The 12911-nt window shown below is 35.9% G+C and overlaps 1 protein-coding gene across 8 annotated transcripts in view; it reads left to right on the top strand.

The window, feature by feature from the left end:
- Positions 1-12911, top strand: part of PTK2 (protein tyrosine kinase 2) — a 420621-nt gene that overhangs the window by 201905 nt on the left and 205805 nt on the right. For all 8 annotated transcript variants that reach the window (XM_074202742.1, XM_074202744.1, XM_074202735.1 and 5 more), the window contains one exon: positions 4609-4671. In XM_074202742.1, coding sequence (XP_074058843.1) covers positions 4625-4671 — 47 coding nt within the window. In that variant the 5' untranslated portion in view covers positions 4609-4624. The remainder of the gene's footprint in view (positions 1-4608; positions 4672-12911) is intronic.

Raw genomic sequence — 12911 nt, 5'->3', positions numbered from 1 at the left:
AAACTCAGGAAGATGAGTCTTCCTAACTCCAGTCCTGGCACTTTATCCACTGTACCACCTACTTGTCTGCTTTTCTCCTTAGACATTGACTAGATATTAAGTTTTGAGTAGCACATTGTTAGTGATTGGGAAATAAAATAATTGTCTATATGTATTTGAAAAGCTTTCATACGGAAGAGGGGTCAGAATGGCTTAACTTGGACCCAGAGGACAGAACTAGAAGTAATGGACAGAAGCTGTCAATAAATAAATTTAGGTTTTATAAAAGAAAAAATTACACGGGAAATTAGAGCTGTCTGAAAGTGTAATGGCTGTTTTGGTGAGTGTAGGGTTAGAATGAAGGTGGAATGAATACCTGTCAGGTTTTTGTTGAGGGTGTTTTTCTCCTAGATATTGAGTTGGACTAGGAAGTGACCAGTTTTCAGCACTGAAATACTATGATTCAAATTAGTTGTCTTATTTGTGCCTTTTGGACTTTCCCAAAATAAGCTTACTATCTCTCATCTAAATGACAGGAGTTCAGTTGAAGATAATTGTCACTTTCTCTTTTCCTTGCCCCTGTTCTGGCCATTATCCTCATTTCCAGTATGATGTTTTCATTTCCATTCACTGCCTCAGTTATTCTTTATCTTATTTAAATGTGAGAATTGCATACAGTACTACAGGTATGCTCTGGCTCACACAGTTCATGTGGACTAAGACCTTTTTTATTGTGGTAGCAGCAGTGGTAGAAGTAGCAATAGCAGTAATAATAGTAACATTTATGTAATGCTGTACGGTTTGCAAAATATTTTATAAATAATATCTCATTTTTATCTTTACAACAGCCCTAGGAAGCAGATGTTTTTAAACTAGGTCCTAGAATCTTATGAGGTGGTCACATTATTTTAATTTGCATTGCCCATATCCAGCAGACAAGAACCAGTTACCATATTTTATATAATTTTAACTTTTAATAGTATGAATTCAACTGTGTACATCCATTTTATGAGATTCATTCTTTATTCTGATCAGAACCTTGCTATGCTGTCCCCATTTTACAAATGAGGCAGATGTGACTTACCCAAGTATCTAAGGCTGCATATGGACTCAGGTCTTTGGCCTCCAAGTCCAGAGTTCTGTACACTACTTTTCTCATAGATACTTGACTTATCTTAATGAAACTTTAACATACAAGGCCCCCCCACCATGGAAAAATCACACTATTAATGCCCAGTGGTTAACTCCACAATCACAAAAGCACCTAAGTATTGTTCATGTCTATACTAATTTACTGCTTTAATCCATATATCCTGTAATTTTATATTAACATAAATAATATGGAATTTTTCATTTAAATCTTCCAGATTTCACCATTTCCCTATGTGGATACTATTTTTTATATACTATATTTTTAAGTTTTTGAAAACTCAAATGAAGGCCTCACCTCCAACTTATCCTTGATTGTTGATAGTATTTTTCTTTTAGGTATCCAGTTGGACTAGGTGATGACCCAGTTTTCAATGCCTAAATCCAATTCACATTACTTGTCTTAATTGTGCCTTAACATTTGTTGAGCACCTCTTCTCCTTTCCTTCTCCTCAAAAATCCTTTTCCGCTGTCTCCTTAATCACACTAGTCTCAAAGGTTAAGTTCCTCTTGCTCAGGCAAACCTATGCATGCATCCTTCATCTCCTCTCCTCATTCCATCTCCAGCATATAGCCCTTTATCACAGTCTTTATCATTTTCTATCTTTTATGCTCTTCTTGTCTACTCTCTCTTTCTGTGCAGGCTGTGAACATGCATGATTCTCCCATCCTTTAAAAACAAAACAATCTTTCACTTGATCCAGTGCTTCCTGCTAATTTTTATTCTGTTTCTCACCTTTGTGGCTAAACTCCTTTAGAAACTTTTATGAAATCAGAGCTTCCACTTCCTGTCATTATCTTTTAAAATCTTTGCAATCTTTTAACATCATCATTCAATTGAAACTGCTTTCCCCAAGGTAGCCAGTAGTCTCTTAATTATCAAATTAAATGCCCTCTTTTTTTAAAAAAAAAAAAACCTCTTTGCTCTACTTAATATTATGACCTCCCACATAACTCTATCCTCTAATTTTTTGTGACACTTTTCTCTCCTGGTTCTTCTTCTCCCTGTATGACTGTTTCTTTTCAATCTCTGCTGGATCTTCATCTGTGTCATATCCACTATTTGTCTCCCCAGTGTATGTGTACTAGATGTCTGTCTTTTTTCTCTTCTAAAATATATCATTTGATGATTTTATCAGCTTTTACAAGTTCAGTTATCTCTGTGATTCCCAGATGTAACCAGCCATATTCTTTTCCCTTGAATTAGCTGTGTATCTCTAATTACCTCTTGGACAGCTTGATTTGGATGATCCATAGGAAATCTAAACTCAACATCTCCAAAACAAAATTTGTGATCTCCCCATCCTCACCTACAATTTCCTTTTTTCCAAACTCCCTATCATTGTTCAAGGGCACCACCATCCTTCAAATCACTCAAACCTGTAACCTCAATGTAAGTCTTAAATCCTCATTCTCATTAACCTAATATATATCGAATCTCTATCATACAGGAATGTTCTATACCATTTATATGCCACAACTTCTTAGTTCAGGTCTTTTCCCTGGCCTACTGCGACAACATCTTATTTATTCTCCCTGCCTCATTTTAATCTGTCTTCTGCTCACTTACCAAACCAGTTTTTCTAAACTTCAGTTCTGTGTCACAGTCTCTTATTCATTGAGCTCCACTGACTCCATATTACCTTCAGATTCAACATAAAATCCCCAGTCTAGCTTTTAAAGGTATTTATGGCCCAACCATCTTAACTTTCTAGCCTTCTTGCATCTTGCTCCTTTCCACAGACAGCATTCCACATACACAGGCATCAAGCATTTATTGAGTGCTTACATTCTAATGGGAAAAAACAGTAAAGGGAATTGACCTATTTTGAGGAAGGAAGATAGCACAGTGACTTGAGTGCTTGACTGAATTCAAATGTGGCCTGAGACCTGGACAAAGTCACTCCGCTTCTCTTGGCCTCAGTTTTCTCAGCTATAAAACTGGTATGTAGTAATAGCACCTACTTTCCAGGATTGTTGTAATGTTGAAAAGAGGTATCTCCCTGCCTCCCTCTACATTCTCCAAATTCCATTCCTTTGCATTGATTGCTCTCCCATTCCTACAAAGCCATCTCCCCCACCCCCACCCCCTCTCAGCTTTCCCTTATTTTCCCTGGCTTCCTTGAAGGCTGGGTTCATAGCTCACACAATGCATGAGGATTATTGGTACCTGCAACTGCTAATCGTTTCCACTTTTAAATTATCTTCCATCTACTAATTTATACTGAGTTATTTACATTTTGTCCCCCATTACAGCATAAGCTCATTGACGTAAAAAAAAAAATTGTGTTTTTGTCTTTGTATATACAGGGTGTTTTGCACAGTATAGGGAGCATTTTAAATAATGAATGCTTGTTAACTGATAGCTAAATTCTGATCTCATCCAAATTTAATAACACTGACATATCCATAGACTCACTCTAGTTTGGGGATATTTATGTGCCTATAAATTATTTTTTTTCCAAATAGAAATTTCAAGATGTTTCTTTTAGCTTTCTGTACATTGAATGAAAAGTTCAAAGTGTAACATAAAGGACCTACCTTTTCAAGATACCTTCTAGTTTATTGTTTTCTAATGTTTTACCTTCCATGTGGGCCTGGAATAAAATTCAACAATTTTTTAAAATGTATTATTTATATCATGCTGTACAGTTTTCAAGAAAGAGCAATTTGATTATAATTTATAACTGAAATATTTCACATAGCTTTTTTGGATTATGACAATTTTTGTGCTTTTTTCTCCCCCTAAACAAAAAAAAAATATTAAGCATTGTCAAATTACTTTGTAAATTCTCTGTTCACAAAGTCATTTTTTGGTGGAGTATAACATAAATGAGTTTAATAATTAAGTGTAGGATTTACTTTTGAAAGACCTGGTTTCCAATAAAACTTGAAACTCTGTCAAAATTTCTAAACAGAAATTGCCAAAGTGACATAGATTCTCTGTCTAATTTGGTATGTGATGAATGTGAATGAATGAAGAATATTTTGCAAGTTGCATTTACCCCTTTTGTAAAGGAGCCTCATAAAAGAACTTCTCTTATCTGTAATGATCATCTGCTTAATTAGAAACACCAGAGTCCTTTTCTAAAAGGTTAAGCCAGTGTTAACATATAGACTCAACATTTTGCATGCTTTAAACAGAGGAGGGCTGTTTGCACATATATCACTGCCTCAAAAGGCAGTTCTCAACTATTTTCAAAAGAATAGTTAAGTCATTTTTGAAGTAATTATGACCATACTTGCTTCTCAGTTGACATTATATTTGTTATTCTTAATAAATTGGTATCAAAATGTTGACCTTAAAGATCAAGAATCAAGATTATTGATAGGGAAAATGCATATAAGCAAAATTTTAATTTGTGACTTTATTCAGAATTCCCCCAAAATATTAACGACCTCCACAAAATACTTTAGTATATAATGCTTTGCCTATTTCCTCTCCTAACAATTCTTTGTAAATCTTTTTCATGATTCTAGGAGATCGTATGGGGAGATGAGGGGAAATGCCCTAGAGAAGAAATCTAACTATGAAGTATTAGAGTAAGTATTTCATATCTATTCTTTTCCAGGAAAAATCAGATCAATGTAGTATGGAAGGCATTTGTTCATACTACAGCTTTTTGATAATTAAAATATTGCTTTGATATGAATTACAGTTCAATGTGAATTTGTAATATAGTTGAAGGTTCTTAAATATATCAAAGTGATAAGGATCCACTATTTTTTATATAATATTTTTAATTCATGGAATCAATCAACCTAATCCTCCAAATACTTAACAAACTACTTGAATACATTAAAACCCTCTATCCACAATCAATTCTGTCTTAGGTTATTATGGACAAGCCACTTAATCCTATTTGCCTTGCAAAAACCTAAAAAAATAAATAAATAATCGAATGAGAAAATTTCCTGATATCCAAATTTATGTTTCCCTAATTATACGATTAGAATAAATTAAGTGAATTTTATCCAAATTTGAACAGAAGATGTAAGAAGCTCTATGTTGGTGGATACTGAAAGGGACACTTTATATTTACTTTATCCTTTTAAAGGTTAATTTTGTTTATATTAACTGTTGTGGAACACTGAGTCAATGATAACTTCACCTAGTTGTTAGACATGACAGCTGAAGTCCTTGAATTATATCAAAAATCAATCCATAGGTTAAGCAATACTTTGCAGAGTTAAAGTACTTAAATAGCTTTGGCTTTTATATTGAAACAGTAAGCTGGGTCAGCCTTGTTGCACTAATTCTTCAAAGGCGTAGGGACTATACCATTTAGGGCATGCATTTTTGTAGGTGGAAAAAAATAATAATAACTTAAATCTTTTTTTTTAACTGAGAAATAAGCCATTTAATAGGAAAGACATAGGAGAGGTGAAAACATTCTTCCAGAAGAACTGGGAAGCCAAATGTAGCATATAGAATACCTTGAATCTTATAGAACTTATGATTTTCTATATTTTGTTTCATCTGAGGTAATGTGATGATTTGAGCTATATGCAGTAAAAAAGTATACATTTTGAAAAAGGAGAAACTATTTTCTATTAAATTCTTAAGTAAGTAGAATTCAGAGTAATTTTAGCAGTCCTAGTTGGAATTAAATTCTATTTTAAATTACTATTAAATATCCTTTAGTGAAGAGTTTGCAATGAAGAATGAGTTTGCTTTGGGGTGTAAGTTAACTCAATTTATTTCACTCTTGAAGTAATATTTTAAAGGAGGCAGCTAGGTGGCGCAGTGGATGGAGCACTGACCCAGGAGTCAGGAGTACCTGAGTTCAAATCTGGCCTCAGACTTAATAATTACCTAGCTGTGTGACCTTGGGCAAGCCACTTAACCCCATTGCCTTGCAAAAAAAAAAAAAAAAGAAATAATATTTTAGGCCTTGAATTCCTATATTAATAATATTCACAGCATTATCCATTGTAACCATTGAAATAGCCTGTAATAGGATTACAGGTTCAGTTCCTAAAAGAAATTCAGTAAGGACCAAATGAAATTAGACCAGCTATAAAATAATGTAGTCAATTAAGTGACTTAATAATTATATTCATTTTCTTGACTAGTGAACTTTTATGACATAATTATAGGTTTTGAGCAAAAAAGTATTCACTGGACCTTCTCCGATAAAAGTGTAATGTGCTTCACTGATGATATTTTTATTAATCACCCACTCGATATTGAAACATAGATGGAAAAGGTGTGGTCAGTTTCCTTAAGGAGGTTTCCTATTAGGGATGTGAGAATTACAAAAACAGCTAAAATGCAAAATTGCCTGTATAATGCATTAAAGAAATGTAATGGAATTTAAAGGAGAGATAGGTCACATTCGACTTGAGTGTACAAAACTAGGATAATGGAAGACTTCATTTAGGGAGAGATTTTTGAGATGATGATTGAGGAATGAGTAGAATTTTAGATGGCTGAATTATTAGGTGATGATAGTGGAGGTAGAAGGATCTAGCATACTATATGTGGTTCATTTGTGTTGCCGTGATTCAGACACGATTGAACAACACATGAACATTCTAATCCTAGTCAATGGCATGATTGTCTAGACAATGGAAGTAGGAAAGTAGGCACTATATTTGGTGAATGATGTATATGATCATTTAGCTTGAGTATAAATATGGTACAAAGGGAAGGTAAGGCTAAAACGGTAAGTTGCATCCAGAAGGTAAAAATTCTTAGTTGACAAACTACTTAGGTAGTAGGGACCCATTTAGGGATTTTGAACAGGAGAGTGAATCAGTCAGATCTTTTCATTAAATTGAAGAATTTAGCACCAGTGTTTGAGATGTATACATAGCATGTAAAAGATTAGAACAAAACCCAGCAAACTGTGGCCTTTGACCCACAGCTACTTTTGATATTGACACCTGAGGTAAGAATGGCTTTTAAAAAACATCCTTGGGGGCAGCTAGGTGGTGCTGTGGATAGAGTACTGGCCCTGGAGTCAGGAGGACCTGAGTTCAAACCCAGCCTCGGAAACTTAATAATTACCTAGCAGTGTGACCTTGGGCAAGTAACTTAACCACATTGCCTTGCAACCCCCTCCCCCCAAAAAACATCCTTAGCTCCAAGAAAGGGAGTGCAAGCTCAGAATGATTTTTTGTTTAAAAAATTTTTTTTAAACTCTAGGAGTGAGTAAATACACAAGCAGAAAGCTAGATTTGACCCTTGTACCTTATTTTTTTAAAACAATCTAGAAACTATTAACTCTGAGGCAGAACAGACTCTAATATTGGCCTCTCCTTGAATTAGAGCAACAATATCTATCAGATTACAATATAATTGAGAAATATTTGGCAAAATAAAACTATAGGGGCAATTAGGTAGCACAGTGTGTAGATTACTGGCCCTGGAGTCAGGAAGACCTGAGTTCAAATATGACCTCAGACAATTAATAATTGCCTAGCTGTGTAACCTTGGGCAAGTCATTTAACCCCATTGCCTTAAATTTTTTTAAAAAATAAAACTATAATATCCCATAGGTAATGTTAATTTGTGGTTTTCTAAGACAATATAAAAGTTAAGAGACCTATTTCAGTGTCTTGTCTCTATCATCTATACTCCCCTCTCCATTCCCATTTTACCAATACTTAAACTTCTAGTTTTCTAGGCCTTTTTACTCTCTTCAATTCACCCATTTCAGCAGTAATCTTGTTTATACAAAGACCTTACCATATTGCTATTCTGCTTAAAACATCTTAAATGACTTTTGTTGCTAGCAAAGTGATATTCTACAAGGTCTTGGCAATTTAAGGTTTTCTTCCATCCTTCCCTAGTCTGGTGCAACCTTGGTTTCTCACCTTGTTTTCTTAATATTCCCCTGTAGGCATTCTGTTCTTTGGTCATAATGTACCTTTTCTTTGCTTCCAGTATTATACTCTTGCTTTCTCTTCCTTCTGTTCTTTTCTTCAAAGTCTTCTCTATATTTGGAATGTTTGCTGCTTCCCCTACACCCTCACCTTTTGAATTACTTACCATCTTTTAGAGCCTAATTCAAATTTTATTTCCTCTTGTTGGCATTTAATCTATCAACGAGTACTTATTAAGCATTTGCTTTGGGCAAGGCATTATATTAAATTCTGAGGATATGAAGAAAATTTAAAAAAATCTCTGGTAAAGACTATCAGACTGCTTTCTGTGGGGGGTGAGGGGAAGGAAGTGAAATTAGGGGAAACACTGTAAAACTCAAAAACAAAAAAAAAAACAATCTCTGTCCTTAAGGAAGTTAATGTTTTTTAAGAGTGAAAATTTTATTTTCATATATTATATATATATATATATGTATATATATATACATATATATATGTACACACACACATATAAAGTATATACAGAATAGATAAATGGTAATTGTAGGAAGGAGGATCACTTGCATCTGGGGAATACAGAAAGACCTCCTGCCTTTTGAGCAGAGATCACATTTGAATTGAGGCTTGAAGGAAACCATTGTAGTGAAAGGCAGAGGGAAGAAAGTAAATATTTCGGGCATAGGATATAGCTATTGCAAAGGCATGAAGAGGGAAATGGGAGTCACTTATTCTAGGAACAGGAAATAGATCACTAGGTCTGGACTACATTAAGCTTGAAAGGGAATAATGTAAGAACACTGGAAAGATAGTAAGGAGAGCAGCTAGGTGGTGCAGTGGATAGAGCACCAACCCTGAAGTCAGGAGAACCGGAATTCAAATCCGATTTTAGACAATTAGGAAGTAGCTAGTTGTGTGACCTTGGGCAAAAAGCCAAAAAAATCCCCAACCAAACCCAAAAAGTAAGGGACCAGGTTGTGAAAAGTTTTAGAAACCAAATATTAACTTAATCTTATAGTGGAGTTTATTGAGAAGTGGGGTTCCTTGGTTTTACTATCCTTTGGCTAGACAAAGAATATCACTTTGGAAACTTTGTAAAGGATAGATTAGGGTGAGGAGAGCCTGAACTAGGGTGGTTACTGAGTGAGTGGAGTAGAGTTTTATCTGAGGGATGTTGTCAAGAAAAAATGGAACGATTTGACAATTGATTGCCAAAATCCATCCTTCCTAATTTCCTGATTTTATCGCAATTCCCTTCACTGATGCATATCAGCAATTCATCTATCACCTGAGAAGTTTAATGACTTTATTCATAGCCAAACAGTCCCTTAATACACTACATGATGCTCACTGTCACTGCATATTGTCCCATTTTTTGTCTAGAGTCTGACATAGTATGATCAATAGTAATAATGCATTTAGGTGCACCATATGTCTTTGGCCCATAAATAGCCTTCAGGGCATCATAGAAGCAATTTGGTTTGTCACTGTCTGCATAAAACTTAATTTCATCTGCCTTCTTACTGAGTCAAGAGTCCTACATCTCTCTCTAAGCTTCACTTGGACTTTGCTTTTGATGGACTTAAATGCTGCCTTCTTGGAAATGGATGAATTATCCTGCTGGTAAACTCTGTTTTTTCATTTAGCAGCTTCTGTATTTCTCCATTATTTTCATCAAACCATTCTTTGTATTTGCTAGTGTTCTGGCCCAGATGAGCAAATGCAGTGTTATATGCCAGATCTCTGAAAGCTGCCTACTCCTTTTCTGCTTCACTATTGCCAACTGTGTGTTGGCTTAGTTTTCCCTCCAAGTTAGCAACAAACTGTTCCTTCTCAGAGAGACACTCTACTCTCTTGACATTATTTCTTCTATTATTCATTTTGCCTTGGGGCTGCCACCTTGGTTGAATATTTAGTTTAGAGAGAATGAATCTGTGATCAGTCCAGCACTCTGCATCACACATTGCCTTTGTCATTCTCAAATCCTGTCTCTTCTCCTTACAATCACATAGTCTAATAGACCAATGTTTCCTAAGAGGGTGTGTCCAGGACATCTTATGTTTAGGTAAATAGTAGACAGCATTTGTGATGAGAAGGTCATGAGATGCACAAGTCATCAGTAGAAGGTGACCATTGCTGTTGCTTATTTCCAACTCCATTCCTCCCAAGGACTCGACCATGCCTAGATAATCTGAGCCTACTCTAGCATTAAAATCACCCAGAATTACAAGCTTGTCCTCTTTTGGTGATGATGGCAATGAAAATCAATGATAAATGTCTCCAGGTCTTCACAAAATTTTTCTTTAATGTCAACAGTGTTTATTTATGGGCCAAAGACATATGTTGCATCTCAACTACTCAGTGATTAATGACAGGGACATGATCCTAGAAAGATGAACTGGAAACTTCCATAGTGTTCTTTTTTTTTTTTTTAGATTTTTGCAAGGTTATGGGGTTAAGTGGCTTGCCCAAGGCCACACAGCTAGGTAATTATTAAATGTCTGAGGCTGGATTTGAACTCAGGTACTCCCGACTCCAGGGCCAGTGCTCTATCCATTGGGCCACTTAGCTGCCCCTTCCATAGTGTTCTTAACAGACCACCATCAATCAATGAAGAAGCCTTTGACCTTTTACCTCAAGTTGAAGTCAGTCAATCCCTAGCTGAAGTTCCAACTGAAGAAGAGGTTTTTAAATGCCTTTAGTCTCCTTTCAAGTGGCAAAGCACCTGGTGCTGATTCTCTTCTAATTGAGATCTGCATGGGGGTGGGAGGTCTTGTTGCTCATTCAAAAACTGACTGAAATTTTTCAGGTCATATGGCTTGAAGAAGTTATCCCCTGACAAATTCAAGTATGCCTCCATTATCCATCTCTATAAAGGTAAAGGGAATAGATTGTCCTGGGACAATCGCAGGGGTATTTCTCTTTTAGTCATTGCTGGTAAGATTCTTGCCAGAGTTCTTCTCAATAGGCTGATCCTTTACCTAGAAATTGTTCACCTTCCCGAGAGCCAGTGTGGCTTCAGAAAGTGTCGAGGAAAAGTTGGTATGATGTTTGTTGCCTGACAATTCCAAGAAAAATGGCAGGAACAGAACAGAGGTCTGTATACAACTTTTGTAGATCTGACCAAGGCCTTTGATGCCAACAGTCATGAGGGTTTATGGAAATTATGTCAAAATTTGGTTGCCCAGAGAAATTTTTCAATATTATACATCAGTTTCATGATGATGTGCTTGTCCAGGTTCTGGATAGTGGATGATGCTCTCAATATTACCCAGTCACCAATGAAGTAAAACAAGGATGTGTCCCTGCTTCCATACTTTTTAGCATGATCTTTTCAGCCATATTATCAAATACCTTCACTGAGGATGAACATGGCCTCAAGGTTAGCTACCACACTGATGGGAAATTCTTCAGTTTGCAAAGGCTTCAAGCCATGACTAAAGTTGCATGATCTTCTGTTTGCACATTAATGTTCCTTTCAATACAGCCTCTGAAGCTGAGATGCAACGAAGTATAGATCAATTCTCTGCTGCTTGTGCTGATTTTGGTCTAACAATTAACACCAAGACAACAGAGGTGCTCCATCAGCCAGCACGAAACATACCAGTCATATATGGAACTATCAATTACAGCAGATGGAGAAGTTTTGAGTACGGTGGACAATTTCACTTACCTTGATCCTAGAAAGATTGACAATGAGGTTGACACTCATTGCCAGAGCTAGCTCAGTATTTGGGAGGCTCTGAAAGAAAGTATGAGAGTGAAGAAATATTTAACTACCAAACTGAAGGTCTACAGAGCTGTTGTGTTGACCTCATTGCTATATGCCTGTGAAACTTGGACAGTCTACCAATGCCATGTCAGGAAACTGAATCGCTTCCATTCACATTGTCTTAGGAAGATTCTGAAGATCACCTGGAAGGAGAAGATAACTAGACACTGAGGTCTTTTCTCAAGTTAAACTGCTGAGCATTCTAACATTACTACAGAGAGTGCAACTCTAATAGGCTGGACACTTTTTTAGAATGGCTTGCCAAAAAGATAATTTCATGGAGAACTCACATAGGGCAAGCACTCACAAGGGGATCAGAAGAAGCAATACCAGAACACCCTGAAGGTTTCATTGAAGAACTTTAGAATTGATTGTACAGAATAGGATATACTGGCACAGGACCACCAACATCAATGAGGGTGCTGCACTCTATGAGTAAGGCAAAATTGAAGCAGTTCAAAAGAAACTTGACATCTTCAAGTTTAGAGTACCCACCCCAGGTGTTCACATGGTTTATTTGTATCCAACCTGCAGTGCAGCATTCTGAAATCCAAAATCTTATTGGGCCACAGTCAGACACACTGTAATTTTTCTCACATATAGTGATGTCATCTTGATCTTCTTTAATAACAACCTATGCATTTATAAAATGCTTTGTTCATAGAATGTATTGATCTCATTTGATCCTCACTGTGTGTGTGTGTGTGTGTGTGTGTGTGTGTGTGTCTTTGTGCCTCACAAACAAACATGATGATAGTATTCAATGAGAATCAGCATTATGTAGTGACCAAGCACTCTGCTGGGCTCTAGGGAGATAAAAAGTTTAAATGAGGCTTAGTGTTTACAGTCAAAGAATCCACAGTATAGTAGGGAAATTGATCTCATTGTTTGGTCTGAAATAGACTCAACACATGTTTATTAATAAATTAATGATATGTTCAGTTTTTATTAAGAATCCTAAGAGGCTCAAAGGTTTTTAGACCTCTTTCTTCTTCAAGTTTATAGTTAAGAAGAATCAGAAGAACCAACCCAGTTAAAGGAGATAACCCAATTGAAGCAATTAATAGACACAATAGACTTTCAAAGAAAAACAGCAAATATTCCCATATTTATATTAAGATGAAAGCAAAATGAGAAAACAAACTATGGATTATCTAACATGAAATCAGTATCAGTTAAATCA

This window comes from Macrotis lagotis, chromosome X (genome assembly GCF_037893015.1).
Source record: "Macrotis lagotis isolate mMagLag1 chromosome X, bilby.v1.9.chrom.fasta, whole genome shotgun sequence".
Taxonomy (NCBI): domain Eukaryota; kingdom Metazoa; phylum Chordata; class Mammalia; order Peramelemorphia; family Peramelidae; genus Macrotis; species Macrotis lagotis.
Note: the sequence above shows the minus strand (reverse complement) of the source record. Positions and strands in the feature narration are given on the sequence as shown.